Here is a 16,191-nt window from a genome sequence, read left to right on the forward strand (position 1 = left end):
ACCAGCAAGAGATTGTTGGGTTCTCCCTTTTGTTTTGGAGGCTAAAGCTCTGATTCTAATTTTGGATCGGTTAAAATTCGATGTATACAAAAACACGATTTTAGAAAATGTATAGATTCCTTTGTTGCTTGGTTCTCCGAAGAACGCTTGATTAACAGAAAGCTCCATCCTCAAGTCGGCTTGTGGCTCTTCAAATCAAATAGAACAATTGGATCTATGATCTCCTTTTGATCTTTTAATTGGAACATTTTGCAGTCTTTCAAAAGTGACCCCCAAATGAAATGTTCATGTAACACATGTCCATAATGTGTTTACTGTTTGTTTGATCCTCTCCTGTGGTCCTGCTTCCGATCTCCCTGCCCCATCACAGTGCTCAGAATACCAGAACTCATTTGGGGCAGTGCTTCCATGTTGTGGGTTTGGGCATGCTGTGATCAGAACGCTGAATGGCAAACATGAGGAAATTACAGGACCTCAAGTTTTATCTGGCATCTTCTAGTTTTTCGTTGAAAACCTTAAGGTTCAGAATAATCCGGGAACCTGTGGCTGACCCGTTTGGGTTCACAAGTCACCTAGGAGAAAAAGATGGCTACCTTGGTCTGTCCAGCAGTTCCGGGAAAAGGGCATGTTTTAAAAGTAACCTCCGAGAATGTGCTGAGATGAACAGGAATGTGTTTGAAGAGCAAAAAGACACAGACATAATGAAACAGTGTTAAATTGCAGCTAAGCAAATATGTCTGGAAGTATAACCAGAATGTACTGGCTTCATGATTTAAGCAGTGTATTTTAAGAAGAAAAAGCAGAAAAGAACAACTGTTTCTTGATGGGGTTTTCTGTCAGTACTAAAAACATTAACCTGACTCATTATCTGTTCAACGCGCACGTGCTGACTGCGTACTAAACACCCGCCAGTATTTTAGGGAAGAAATGGCCTTTTCAAAATAGAAGTAACCAAATATGTTCCCGTGGGACTTATACTGTAGTGAGTGGCTCGCAAATTGCACACCTACACCTTTTCAAGGTAGAACCAGTGGGACCCAGTGATAGGACATAATGTGAATGAGGAATATGGAATTTTAACAGTATCCTGTTCCCTGCACCTTACAAATCATAATGCAAATTATTGTTTAATGCGTAGAATATAGTGAAAGTATTCTGCAGTCATCTATTCAATAGTGGGACTGACTTGACCCTAAAATGTTATAGAATGTTTTTCCTCCTTCCCCTAAGTGTACCAGATTTAGGACTTGTACAGGGAAGCCCACGGGGCACCCCTTGCACCTCCACCTCCTATGATAGTGGAAGTTGTTGCCCCATGTCCTGATCCTTAGGTTGTTCCTGTGCTCCATTTGCAAACTCTGAATGAACCAGACCATTCCACAGTGATTTACGCTGTTATCTGGCAAGGCCTTGAGCTATAAAATTAAAAAAATGACAGACTTCTTCCACGGTGTATCATTTCATTCATTCCAGAATGACTCACAAATCACCGAGGGAGAAGTCAGCAGACAATGTCCTCATGGCTCTCTGTTTTGGGAGAGTAAATTTTTATCTTAATGACAAAAGAATTGTTTAAAGCAACAAAAAGAGCCAAGGCGCCCTCTAGTGGCGAAACATCACAGTTGTATAAAGATCTGCTTCAGAAGTTTTGGTAAATTCATACAGAGATTGTGAGCACATTCTTTTGGGATGGATGTACAGTTCCTTAATGTTTGGCCATCAGTCTTGCCTCTTCTGTGCATTCTTACGCTGTATTCCCCAAGGCTGTCTCTGTCTGGTGGCGAGGGGATGCTGGGACTTTGTTTTTAATAGTTACTGCATACAGTTTCCTTCCCTTAGGTCTCCAGCTATGGCTGGTGGATTATTTGCCATTGAGAGGGAATTCTTCTTCGAACTGGGTCTCTATGATCCTGGTCTCCAGATTTGGGGTGGTGAAAACTTTGAAATCTCATATAAGGTAACATTTCACTCAAACAAATGCTCTTTTCTAACTAGTTTGGGGAATTGTTTATTTGAGGGAGGGGGACCTGTGTCCCATTATGCCACGCTGGCTGTCCTGGACCTCTGCATGTAGACCAGGCTGTCCTTGAACTCACCAAGATCCATCTACCTTTGCCTCCTAAGTGCTGGGACTAATGACATGTGCCACAACCCCTGCCTCTTGTTTACTACTAGGTACCCAACTTTTATCACCTTCAAAGAAAGCTAATTTGGTTGGTTGGTGGGTGGGTGGTTGTTTGGTTGGTTGGTGGTTGGTTGGTTGTTTGGTTGGTTGGTGGTTGGTTGGTTGGTTGGTTGGTTGGTAGGTTGGTGGTTGGTTGGTTGGTTGGTTGGTTGGTTGGTTGGTTGGTGGTTGGTGGTTGGTTGGTTGGTGGTTGGTTGGTTGTTTGGTTGGTTGGTGGTTGGTTGGTGGTTGGTTGGTTGGTTGGTTGGTTGGTTGGTGGTTGGTTGGTTGGTGGTTGGTTGGTTGGTTGGTTGGTGGTTGGTGGTTGGTTGGTTGGTGGTTGGTTGGTGGGTTTTAAATACAAGGTTTCTCTATGTAGTCCTGCCTGTCATAGAACCCTCTCTGTAGACCAGGCTGACGTTGAACTTAGAGATCTGCCTGCCCCTGCCTCTTGAGTGCTGAGATTAAAGGTGTGAGACACCAAGGCCAGCTAGTTGGGGTTTGTTTGTTTGTTTGTTTGTTTTTAGAAAAAAATATATAATGAGTCTCTCTAAATTATTAAGAATGCTTCAATAAAGGATAGCTCTTAGGATAAATGAAGTAAAATGATTGGTTGTCTACAGAGCTCTGTCCAGAATTGTGACCCACACGCTCCAGAACTAGAAATGGCCTCTCCCCTCCTCCCACTGGGGCCTTGGGCTGTCGTGGCTCTATAGAGGAGCTGCTTGTTGACCGTGGTGACAGACACAGTCACACAGGGACCGGCCTTCTCCCCCTGCAATGGAGGTGCCATTCTGCTTGGTCCAGCTCTCCCATAGACCTGCCCCATTTTCTGACATGCAGGGAGGGGAGAGATGACAGGTTTTCAGATATCCATTCCTTGTCTTAAAAATCCAGGGTTTTAGTGCTGTGAGGGTTCGGCTAGGGATAACTAATCCTTTCTGTCAGAGAACGTATAATTGTCAAAAACCTCATAGATCAAAAATATTTGTAAACATATTAGATAGTGAATGGAGTTTTTTAAAAGGCAGAGGCATTCAGTTGGTGGGTTGAAAAACATGCCATCATGGTGGAGGTAGAACTGCAGCAGAGATAGGCGTGTCGTTCTATAAGCAGAGGGAGATGGAGAAGAGCAGGCAGGCCTCCTAAGTCTGTGGAATAAGGGAAGGCGCAAGGGTCTGAGCGTGCAGAGCAAGTGTGGGTGGCCTCAAGGGGGGTGAGGAAGCCACTAAAGATAGTGGGCGAGCGCAGTTAGAGCCACACTAAAGTATCTTCATGTCACATTAGCAGATTCCCTGCCCCCTTGGTTTGATTAGCAGAAGGCAGCCGACAAAGACACTAAGCAAGGGAATAGCAGGACCCAAAGCTCAGTAATCTCCTGCTATAAATAAGGCTAGTGTTAAGTAGCAGGAGTTCAAGGTTAGGAAGCCGGTTAGGAGGTGATTACGGTAATCACCCAGGTAGGAAACAGATTAGCATCAGAAACAACAGGGAAGGTTAGGATTGAGGGTCCACTTTATTTTGAACTTATGTGGAGAAAGGGCTCCCGGCTCTAGAAGAACACAGGAAGGAACTCACTAATAGTAACTTATACCTCACCACCGCCCTCCTTGTGGCCACTTATGAGTCTAACATAATTTATTATTTTAGAATTTGGCTGGCTTAGAATTCGATGTGGCTGTTGTGTCTAATTTAAAGTTAACATTTACCGAGCAAACACCCCTTTATTTAGTTTTGCATCGCCGGTCACTCACTGTCACAACACACATTCTTCCTTGACAGATCTGGCAGTGTGGTGGCAAACTGTTGTTTGTGCCTTGTTCTCGAGTTGGGCACATCTACCGTCTTGAGGGCTGGCAAGGAAATCCTCCACCGCTTTACGTTGGCTCCTCTCCAACTCTGAAGGTGAGGTGGTGTTTTTAATGGAGAGAAGGGAACAGGAGTAAGATGGTTGTACCACTGGGACAAATCTCCACAGTCATCTGGTTCTTCACCGTACACAGCCAGGCTCACCGCTGCAACGTCTTCTAGTTCCTTAATGTCATTCATTTTATCCCTGACCCTTTTTATTCATGGTTTTGACTAGTAAGGAGCTAATGTATTTACGCTGGATGACAATATTTGATACCCACACATTGTGAAATGATTAGACCCACTTAGTGTATAGACTACATGGCTTGCTGCTCCATGCGTGTTATCCGCTGTAGTAACTAACGTGCGGGAGATGGCCACAACTTGTTTCTCCTGTAATAGCGAGTTTGTATCTTTTGCCCAAACATCTCCACGGACGGCCCACTCCCGTTCTCCAGCACCCACTGTGTTTCTGTGCACTGGTCCCTTTTACACCCCCCCCCCCCCGTGAGTGAACACACACCTTTCTCTTTCTGTGCACTGGTTCCTTTTACACCCCCCCTCCCCCGTGAGTGAGCACACACCTTTCTCTTTCTGTGGCTAGGTTTTTCACTTACTGTTCCATCCTCTGTGTTGTTGCAGATGACAGACTTTTTTTTTTTTTAAGACTGTGCCTTCTGTTGTGCAGATCACATTTTCTTTACTCCTTCATCAGTTGACAAACACTTAGGTTGATTCCTAGTACTTGCCATTATTTCAGGCATCGTACTTGGTGAACTAAGTCTTCATCTTTAAGGAGTGTACTCTATGCTGGGGTTGCTGGACCAGAATTTTTCTCTTTTAATTTTGGAAGTACTCGCTAATTCTGTCCAAAATGTTTGTCGGCGACGACAGTGTCCATTTATTTTACTGGTCACTAGCCATCTTTCCTCTGTGACAGCTGCCTGTGGAAGCTGCATAGTTAATTTGCAGCTACAGTAACATGATTCTGTTCTAATAGGTTCTAATAGGAGGGAGGATGACAATAAACCCCACGGTCCAGCCGGGCTCTCAGAATCCCCGCCTGAGCCTCGAGTTCTTCGTCTGTTATCAGCATAGGGTACATATCTTAGAATCTATACTCTTCCAGCTCAGGAGTGTCGCTTTTATATACACTGCTGTTGAACTGAATCTCCGTACATAACATTTTCAGACTTGGAAAATAACATACTACTGTTACTTCGCTAGCCGTCTTATTTTCATTGGTTAGTTAAACGCCACATCCTGACTAATGAGTTCCCTGTATTTTGCTTGTACTCTGTAATCTAAGGTAGGCGGTTTATGCCTTTACAGTTATTTCTGCATGTCATGATGACTGCAGTGTTTGTTTTTGCAGAACTACGTCAGAGTTGTGGAGGTCTGGTGGGACGAATATAAAGACTACTTCTACGCTAGTCGCCCCGAGTCGAAGGCGCTGCCTTATGGGGACATATCCGAGCTGAAGAAATTCCGAGAAGATCATAACTGCAAAAGTTTCAAGTGGTTTATGGAAGAAATCGCTTATGACATCACTGCCCACTACCCTTTGCCGCCCAGAAATGTTGAGTGGGGGGAAGTAAGTAGCAGCCAGAATTTAGATATCCAAGTGTGCATATTTGGAGTCAGTGCTTGAAAGAAGGCAGAGAAAAACAGGAAGGTATTCATGGAAGCAGACAACATGGGCTGAAGCCGCCTGGCGGCATTGGTAGCATACCCTCCTAATACCAAGCCAGCCTTTGCGTGTGTGACTGTCAGCCAGTCCTCCCCCAGTTCCCCCTCTCCAGCGCCCACTGTGTCTGTCTGTCATTCTGCCCCCTTCTCTTTCCAGCTGCACTTCCTGCTCTCGTCTGGGAGGTCATAAATACTGAAGATCATTTCTCCATCCTTCTGCATCAGCGCCAGTGTGCCGTGTTTCCACGGTTTCTCACAACCATGGAACGCCTGCCTTCCAATCCACGGGGCATTGCCACAGCGCTTGTCAAATGACAGTGGCAGTGGTAATAAAATGAGGCAGAGGCATTGATCTCTACGGTCATTTCCCCTCTCTTCTTGACTTGCCTCTGTGACATCAATTCTGACTGTGTTCACGCTTGTGCCTTATGCCGCCGTATGCAGCTGCCTCACAGATCATTGAGCAGGCTTTCAGCTTTCCAGATCATGTGCCTTTGTTAATTTGTGCAGGCAGCAAATATTGATTAAGGCCCTGGTGTGTACCAGTCATTCGTCTGGACAAAAATACAGCCCCCCTTCTTCAAAGGACATTTATGCTGTTTGGGGTGGAGGGGGGAGGGAGGGAGGGAGAGAGGGAGAGGAATCCAGGAAAGCAAAGAACAAGACAAGATAGTAACACTTGTGATTTCATTCATGTTTGGGTTTGATCACCTGCTGGGAGAGTTTAGGATAGATGTAAGGACGGGTAAGGTAGTTCCAGTGAAAATGATGGCGGCTTAGAGGAAGCGAGAGCACAGGCCGTAGCTAAGGCAAACGCTGTCACAGACGTTGTCATGAGAATATAGGGACCGTGTAGAGAAGATGGTAGTGCAAAAGATGAGGGCTGGGACGCCTTCGTTTTCTATTTGAGTAGCTGACTAGGGGGCAGCTGAGGTGGGCACACCATAGGTGGGGAACGTGGCGGTGTTGAGGAATAGCGTTCCTGGGTCTGTTGGTGGCTTGCAATGCAGGATGCCTTCTAGACTTCCGGGTTCAGCATTAGCATCTAGTGACTGACACTGCGGCCGTATAGCAAGAACTAGAGACGGAGGAGAGAGGTCTGAGTCATTCCTAGTCTGCAGTGTGGAGAGCTGGGAGTAAAGAGAAACACAAGGGCACTCAGCTGCTCTTTGGACTTCCTGCTTTAATGCCTGGCTCTCTCCTCCGCACTCTTATTCCATCTCTCCTGTTCCAGCAAGATAGCACTAGCTGGGGAAAAAGTGAGTCCAGGGAGGCCAGAGTTAGTTACATCGTAATCTCCCAGAAACCCACTGGGTAGATGCAATGAATTCCCCTTTGACCTCAGCCAATCCATGGCTTTGAACTCATCTTTGTACACATGACTGTTAGACTCGCTCCTCAATTCAGATCTCCTCTCAGTCCACCCCCGAGACTAGGCAAATGCATTCAGCCATGTTGCTGATGTCTTTGCTTGAATATCATTTCAAACTCAATCCACCTCAAACTGAACGCCTTTTCTCCCTCTCCAGCCCATCTTGGCTCACTGCTCATGCCAGAAACTTAGGAGTCTTCCTTGAGTCTTTTTTTCTCACACTTGTATCAATTTCGGAATCTAGCCCTTCCTTACCCTAAGTCCCAACACTTCACAGCGAGACTAACTTGCTCTGAACACCAGGAGCTATCAGACAGGCTCTGGGAATGCAAGACACGTCATGTCACCTCTCTAAGAAAGACAGGTGGTGACACCCCAGCTTGGGTGAAGGCAGAGAGCCCTTTCTGGTGACTTCAAATCCCTCCTTCCTCTCACCTCACCCAACTTCCACGCTGGTCCTCCTCCTCCTTCTCTCACATTTCCTGCCTCAGCTGTTCCTCTACCCAGAATGCCTTCCTTTGGGCACCTGCGGGCATACCTAACTTACATACCTTTCAAGTTTTTCCTCCCACATCCTTGGTGAGATCTACCCTAGAACACCCTCCTCAGCTCCCTAGCCCCTTCCTTAATGTTCTTGCTTTTCTCTCCTGCAACCTGTGTTTCTTACATGATAGATAAGTTTCTAGCTTCTTTTCTGCCTTTCTGTTGCTGTCGACGATGAGTTCCCTGGAACACATCTATAGATGTATAGATAAACATAGATAATAGCATGCCTGCCACATGGTAGGCACACACTTAGTATTTTGTGCATTAGCGCATGCATTCAGGAATGTATAGGTGGGTGGGTGGGTGGGTGGGTGAGTGGGTGGATGAGTGGGTGGATGGGTGGATGAGTGGATGGGTGGATGGGTGGGTAGATGGGTAGGTAGGTGGGTGAGTGGATGGGTGGGTGGATGGATGGGTAGGTAGGTGGGTAGGTAGGTGGGTGAGTGGATGGGTGGGTGGATGGATGGGTGGGTAGGTGGGTAGGTAGGTGGGTGAGTGGATGGGTGGGTGGATGGATGGGTAGGTAGATGGGTGGGTGGGAGGGTGGGTAGATGGGTAGGTAGGTAGGTGAGTGGATGGGTGGGTGGATGGATAGGTGGGTAGGTGGGTGAGTGAATGGGTGGGTGAGTGGATGGATGGGTGGGTGGGTGGATGGGTGGATGGGTGAGTGGATGGGTGGGTGGGTAGATGAATGAGTGGATGAATGAGAGGTTTCCCCTCCTTTTACCATCTCTGTCCTAAATACGTCTTCAGAGGAGTTTGTCCACATTCTGGCATCTATACCCTTACTTTCCATTATCCTTTACATCCATCTGCTGAACATTCTGGAATAAACCGCCGTTTAAAAGATGTCCCCTGAGAAGTGTGAGCGTACCCAGGCAGTGAGGAGGCTCCTTCATCCACTTACTCATCTCTGCTGAGCTTGTTTGTCCCACATTGTGATGGTCCAGAGGACTGTGACTTGCTCATGCCCGTGGACTCAAAAGCTCACATCCTCCTTGGTGTCCACAGAATCTAGTGCTGTAGTTGAGATAAAGATGGAATTCCTCCAAATGTGGTTATTTTAGCACAACATTGCACGCCAAACATGAGCAAATGACTGTTTGGTTTTGCCTCCACTTAACCACGCCATGGTAGTTAGAGAAAAAGCCACACTCTGCTTATCCTGGACTGAGGCCTTGCGGCCCCTCCCCCGGAAGTGCTGCCCAGCCAGTGAGAGGACAAGAAAGCAGCTCTGTCCTGTGTCCAGAGCTGTGTGCAGAGCCGATGTCGGCCCCCAGTGCTTGCTTCTCAGTCACGAGGACGCTCCGGGCCTGAGGTTACCTCTTGGGTAACTTGATTTTGCTTCTTGTGTGCTGTGTATGCACAGCATGGGCTAGCGCCCTGGGGTGGGATGAGCTCATTTCAATGTTCAGATCATGGCTTCAAAGATGACGATGTTGCTGACACCTACTTACAGGTTGGTGACATCAGTTACAACCTGGCACCATAGCAGCCTTGAACTTCCTCTCGCGACATTGAACTTGAGAGTCTTTCACTCGGGCGCTGGTTTATTACCAACCATCCCGTTTCCTGTGTGTCGGTTCTCTTCATCCCTTAGATCCGAGGCCTGGAGACTGCGTACTGCATTGACAGCATGGGGAGAACCAACGGAGGCTTCGTGGAGCTGGGACCCTGCCACAGGATGGGCGGGAACCAGGTCGGTCACCGCGAGGGCCGCCAGGCTGACAGATCGCACACAGACTCACTGATCACACACATCACTGTGGGGGCCGCCAGGCTCAGCGATCACACACAGACAGGGTTTACTTTGGTGGGGTTTTTAAAGATTGACTATTATGTTCACCGTGTTCTCCCTGCATGTGTGCCTGCACACCAGAAGAGGGCACCAGATCCCATTACAGATGGTTGTGAGCCACCATGTGGTTGCTGGGATTTGAACTCAGGACCTCTGGAAGAGCAGTCGGTGCTCCCAACCTCTGTGTCATCTCTCCAGCCCTCAGTTTGGTTTTTAATTTATTAATTTTGACTTGGTAAAAATGTTCAGTAAAGCTGACCACTTAAACATTTCACTTAAATAGGGAAATGGAGAAAGGTTTGCACACAAGTAATAAATGTATATTCTTATGGGAACATGTAGTAATGATGACTAAGCCCAACTCTAAAGTTCTGCAAATGTGGCTTAGTAAGTGACATCAGTTTACTTCCAGTACCAGATATTTTACACAGATATTACTTTACACATATGTCCTCGCTTCCTTACATAGGAGTTTTCATATGTCTAATTTCAGTAAGTCTAACTGTTCTGTTAGGCTTACTTCTAGTTTTTAATTTTCTTGTTGTTGGTACATGATAAATATGTGTTAATCACTCATTCTGTGTATTCGAGGCTTCAAGAATTAAGAACGTAATTAATGTGTCAATAGAGGGCCTCACTGATTTCAGGAGGATAGTTCTTGTCTGCAGACTAATGGTTTCCAACATGCACAAAAAGTATGGACTAAGTTATTCAGTTTAATTATAGGAGCTAAGCTTTTTTCTTTCTGTTAAGTATGTATCGGCAAAAAAAAGACATCTATTTTTATTTGTTTGTCCAATAGCTTTTCCGAATCAACGAAGCAAATCAGCTCATGCAGTATGACCAGTGTTTGACAAAGGGGCCGGATGGGTCCAAAATCATGATCACACACTGCAACCTAAATGAATTTAAGGAATGGCAGTACTTCAAGGTATGCTGTGGCCCCGCCCCCAGGATAATGTAGGGGGGACAAATAGCCAGTAGGTTTTAGGTGGACACATGTGAAGACAGGGCTGACTTGGACTTTCTGCATTAGTCATTCACACAGGCTTGCTTGGGTGAGTCACTGAGCTATAATGGGGATCACTTAGGTCCTCTGCAATGTCACATGCCACGAGACCACCGTGATAGGCTTGAAGAGTTAGTGCTAATCTCAGAAACTCAAGAAGGCCAGTGCTCGAAGAGTGCGCATGGATGGACCCATGGCTCCAGCTGCACGTGTAGCAGGGCATCAATGGGAGAGGCACTTGGTCCTGCCAAGCTCGATGTCCCAGTGTAGGGGAATATCAGAGCGGGAAGGCAGGAGGGGGTGCGTGAGGGTTGGGGGGGCGGAGCATCTTCAAAGAAGGAGGGGAAGGGGATCAGGGTTATAAAGGGGAAACCGGAAAGGGAATAACATTTGAAATGTTAAATATATCCAATAAAAAGAATGCCAGTGTTCCAGGAGGCCACTACCACCACTGTTTTCATATCTAAAGCCAATGTTAAAAATGGAAATGAGTCAGGAACTCAAGGATCAGAAACATACTTAGATAATTGAAAACTTGACTCCTGCTGTCCAGCAGGTGGCGGTAGAGACATGCAAATAAGAATTGGATGCTCTGTCTTCCTGTTTCCTCATCTTTTGCTAACTCTTAGCAGGAGATGGATGTTTCAAAAGTCAGACTTATTCACATTACCCTGGTGGCTCTCAGAGCTGCTTTTCTGTTAGGACTGTCCTGTCCGTATTTAAAGCTTTCTGGCAAGATTCAACCATATTAATAGATTAACGTATGTTTTCCCTTTAATTGAATGTTTTCATATAGATATTTTTCCCTCACGTAATATATCCTGATTACGGTTTCCCCTCCCTCTGCTCTTCTAAATTCTTTCCCGCCTCCCTCCCATCCAAATCCACCTCTTACTAGAAAACAGGCGGGCTTCTAAGGAATTATAATAAAATAAAACAAGAGTTAGCACATGAGAACTGTACAAAAGAAGCAAACAGAAAGGAAGAGACCCAAGAAGGCACAAGTCAGAGGCCCACGTGTTTGCACTCCAGAATGGGTAACCTTCACAGTGGCCGTTAGGATAGAGCAGTTGTTTTGTTATGAACTAAAACATCATGAAAGCCTGGTCCTCCGTTCTACTCTGTAACTTGCTTTTCCACTCCTGTTCCGAATGCTTTTTCCTTCCTTAGTAATATTCCCGGGCTCCATCTTTTGTAGGTTGTGAGTGTGTCATTTCCTGAGTTTTCTTTTTATTTACTGTTATTGTTCGTGTCGTGTGTGTGACATATGTGAGTGTTTGGGTCATGTGTGTGGTGTGTGAGGAGAGGGACATCTCTCCCTCTGGCATGCATGCACGTCAAGGTTCTCTCCTGAAACCTGCATATGAGTCTAAGGGATCAAATCTGGGTTATGAGACTTTGGAACAAGTAGCTCTCAGGGTCTGAAAAAAAAATGCTTTAATAACAAATAGGAAAAGATATTACCCAATTCTGCCAGGTTAATAGTGTTTATTTTCACAAAAGACAGTGAATAGGAACCAGTGGTAAAGACCTGTGAGAAGAGCAAGTTTTAAAGTAGAAAAGAGTCTAGCAGAGCAACACCGTCCATCAAGAAGACATGGGTGGTTTTTGGAGGCTGAGGCAGGATTCTGAGTTCAAGGCCAGCCTGGACCACATATTGAGACCCTGGGTCTCTCTGTCTTGGGTCCTTCTGCTTGCTTGTTTTATCCAGTTCTGGTGTGTTAGCTCTTGTTTTGCTTTATTACGATCCCTTAGAAACCCGTCTGTTTTCTACCGAGACAGAAAGGGAATGGTTTGGATGGGAGGAGACATGGGGAGGGTCTGGGAGGAGCAGAGGGAGAGAAACAGTAATTAAGATACTACATAGGGAGACCACATAAATGGGTATTGGCTAAGGATAGAACTCAGAGGTACCACATAGTAATTTAATCCTCAGCACCAACCCCCAAATTAAAAAAATAAAAACTGGAATCTATGTGTTTTAGATACTGAGGACACTACACAGTTGTTCACTCCTCTAGGGCCCAGTGGCAAATATGAGTGTGGAAGCAATCTAAAACATGCCGTTCTATAATGTATGAGGAAAAAGATGCAGTTAAAAATACCAAAATGTTAGGTAAATAAAGATTATATATATATATATATATATATATATATATATATATATATATATATATATATATATATGGTCATTTACTAAGCAGATTTTGAATGCATGTGGTGAAACTAGGAGGAAAAATAGCAAGATATTGTAAGGAAGGAAAAAAGAAGAACTTGGTCATTGTTTCTGATCAGTTTTCTTTTTCTTTTTTTTTTAAGTTATTTATTTATTTATTATATATAAGTACACTGTAGCTGTCCTCAGACACATCAGAAAAAAGCATCAGATCTCATTACAGAGGGTTGTGAGCCACCGTGTGGTTGCTAGGAATTGAACTCAGGACGCCTGGAAGAGCAGTCAGTGCTCTAACCACTGAGCCATCTCTCTAGCCGTCTGATCAGTTTTCACAGGGGAAAACCAGATGGGCAGAAATCCAGCACGAAGAGTCACAGAAAGCTCTGAGGACTGCACTTAAGTTGTCCCTAACGTGAGCCGGCATTTTATGGAGTAGTCTAGGAAGCAGTGGATACCGTTAGGGAAAGGATTGTGAACTAAGACCTCAGACTTCCTGGCTTCTGCATCCCCTTTAGGATAAGAGAAACGCACTCAGTGGTGTACTGTGAAGCTAAGGTGGCGAGGCGGTGCATCTGAAGGCACCCTGTACAGCAGTACTGAGCCCATTTCTAGACAACAGTAAAAAGGTACCAGTAATCTTCCCAAATAGCTCTCAGGTAGGGTGTTACTAAGAGTATTTCTGGGATTTGAAATTAAATTGGAAGAATTTGTAACCTTTTTTCTGTTTCAAATTATGCTAAATTAATACTAAATTATACTGTTCACTAAGTTATAAAGATCTCCCAAATGCTGACATAATCCATTGTACACTATACAAATAATGAGAAATATGAAAACTGTTCTTAGAAAAATCTTTGAATTGTATAAAGTCTTCACAGTAGTGGTTAAGTTTTCCATAATTCTGATTTTTGCTTGAAAACTAGAACCAGTACTGTCAAGTATTGTTTTGGTTTGTTTGTGTGGGTGCCCCCCCCCCCCGCTTTATTTTTGGTATTATTTATTTATTTTGCGTTTGTTTGTTTATTCACTTTCCATCACGATTGCGCCCTCTCTCAGTGCTCACCCATAGCCCCTCCCACCTGCCTTTCCTTCCCCCGTGGGTACCAACCCACCCGGGCACCTGAAGACACTGCAGGACTAGGTGCATCCTCTCAGTTAGGTGAACAGGATCCACGGGCAGGTAACAGACTCAGGGACGGCCCTGCTCCAGTTGTTACACGGGCTTTTGTTGCCGCTGTTTTCCTTATCGAAACAGACAGTACACCACTGAGACCTACCATTCGGAAGCACTTGACTCAGGCTTACACACACACACACACACACACACACACACACACACACACGATGGTCAAGTTGTAACTATAAATGAATAACTCTGACAGGCCAAAGTCTTTAACCCCAGCGTTCAGGAGGCAGAGGCAGGAGAATCTCTGTGAGTTTGAGGCCAGGCTGGTCTATAGCGCTAGTTTTAGGACAGCCAAGAACAACACAGAGATAGTCTTGAATCTTGCTCCCCACCACCAAAGGATCAATAGCATAATTTAACACCAGCGCTATAGGCATCCTTACATGAAAGTATGGTTTGTCTCAGCCGAGTATATGGCAGTGCGGGTAGGACTGCTGGCGGTTTGCCATCCATTCGTCCTTCCACCATGCTTGATTGACAGCAGGGTTTGATGATCTCACCCATTGCCTTTGTTGCCATGGTACAGATGTCAGTTCAACCCAAAGGGCAGCAAATTAAATTAACTCTTTTGCATTTTGAAAATAAGTTTTGCCAAACACCCAATCTTGGATAGTCTGAGGCCCTTTCTTTGAAGAGCTAGGAGCTGAATTAGAGACATAAAAGCGCCTATGGTGAAGAGTGCATTAGAGCAGGGGGCAGGGATGGGAAACAGAAACCAGAAACACTGACAGTATTAACCATAGGCACTGGTGTAAAGCGGATGAGAGAGACCATTGCTTCTGTAGGACTGCAAAGCTGGAACTGTCTTTAGCCAGACTGAGAATGAGAGACAAAGGTTTGGGGGTTGGGGGATACTGACCTTCAGTTAGTGTCTATTGGGTTTGACATAGTTCAGATGGCATAACCAGAAAGAAAGGGCTAAGAACAGTGACATTCAAGGCTTGTCCAGTGTCCTTGTCCAACGTTCTCGACTGGCCTGCTATGAGAGCTGAGTAATGGCACCTCGTGGCAGGGATATCAAAGTCCATGTTATTATTGTTATTATTTTTTTATCTTTTTTTTTTTAGTCTAGTCATTATCCCCCCTCCTGGTCTGACCTACAACTGTTCCTCATCTTATTCCTCCTCCCCCATCTCCAAGAGGATGTCACCACCCCCTCACCCTCACCCCACCAAACCTCCCCACCCCTGGGGCCTCAAGTCTCTCAGATGGTTGGGTGCATCTTCTCTCGCTGAGGCCAGACCCAGCAGGCCTCTGCTGTGTGTGTCCGGGGCTCATAGCTGGTGTGTGCTGCCTGGTTGGTGGCTCAGTGTCTGAGAGATCTTGGGAGTCCAGGTTAGTTGAGACTGCTGGTCCCCCTCCAGACTTTTCCTAATTCAACTACGGGGGTCAGCAGCTTCTGTCCATTGGTTGGGTGTAAATATTTGCATCTGACTCTTTTGGCTGCTTGTTGGACCTTCCGAAGGCAGCCATGCTAGGCTTCTGTCTGTAAGCACACCATAGCATCAGTAATGGTGTCAGGCCTTGGGGCCTCCCTTGAGCTGGATCCCAATTTGGGCCTGTCACTGGACCTCCTTTCCCTCAGGCTCTTCTCCATTTCTGTCCCTGCAGTTCTTTCAGACAGGAACAATTCTGGGTCAGAGTTTTTGACCGTGGGATGGCAACCCCATCCCTCCACTTGATGCTCTCCCTGTCTTTCCATTGGAGGTGGCAGAGTCCACATTTCAAGCTTACTTTTGCTCACGGTGTTTTTCAGAACCTGCACAGGTTCACGCACATCGCTTCAGGAAAGTGCTTGGATCGCTCAGAGGTCCTGCATCAGGTGTTCCTCTCCAGCTGTGACTCCGGTAAAATGACTCAGAAGTGGGAAATGAATAACATCCACAGTGTCTGACCAGAACCCAAGACACCAACCATCTACCTACTGACACGTACATTTATGGAGGACTGGAAACCGCCTGGAACCTGCTGCAACCGTTATTCATTTTGTACAGCTCCAAACCTGGAACCTCTCTGATCAGTTGGAAGGGGCATTGATAAACTGTGATTTTACAATAACATTATCATCTGCAGTTACTGTTTACAAAACTGCTCTTACCTTAAACTCTAGATGTTTACATCGTTTTTGTTTTGTTTTATGATGACGTTGGTAACTTGTGCCTTTAACTTGGTTCCCTGAACCGCCAAGTTAAAGCATATGTTGTTGTCTTCTTTGGGAATACACTCAGGGGTCTAGAAGGCAGTTTGGTTTTGTTGTTGTTGTTGTTGTTGTTGTTGATATTGATATTGTTCTTGTTTTTTAACACACTTGAAAAAAAAGGTTGGAGTAAGCAGACTTTCACATCCGACTTGGTGATGTTCAACCTGCTGTGTATTTAATTTTACATCTTTCGGAAGCAT

The 16,191-nt window shown here is 45.5% G+C and overlaps 1 protein-coding gene across 4 annotated transcripts in view; it reads left to right on the top strand.

The window, feature by feature from the left end:
• GALNT7 (polypeptide N-acetylgalactosaminyltransferase 7) overlaps window positions 1-15,790 on the top strand; it is a gene marked incomplete at its 5' end in the record, with an annotated part of 116,455 nt that extends 100,665 nt beyond the window's left edge. For 2 of the 4 annotated variants that reach the window (XM_080929029.1, XM_080929028.1), the window contains 6 exons: window positions 1,840-1,957; window positions 3,947-4,069; window positions 5,391-5,609; window positions 9,223-9,321; window positions 10,223-10,351; window positions 15,548-15,790. In XM_080929029.1, the coding sequence (XP_080785155.1) occupies window positions 1,840-1,957; window positions 3,947-4,069; window positions 5,391-5,609; window positions 9,223-9,321; window positions 10,223-10,351; window positions 15,548-15,685 (826 nt within the window). In that variant the 3' untranslated portion in view covers window positions 15,686-15,790. The remainder of the gene's footprint in view (window positions 1-1,839; window positions 1,958-3,946; window positions 4,070-5,390; window positions 5,610-9,222; window positions 9,322-10,222; window positions 10,352-15,547) is intronic. The other 2 variants (XM_080929030.1, XM_080929031.1) reach the window with 2 other exon arrangements.
• Window positions 15,791-16,191: the final 401 nt, after the last annotated feature.

This window comes from Micromys minutus (genome assembly GCF_963924665.1).
Source record: "Micromys minutus genome assembly, chromosome: 14".
Lineage (NCBI taxonomy): Eukaryota > Metazoa > Chordata > Mammalia > Rodentia > Muridae > Micromys > Micromys minutus.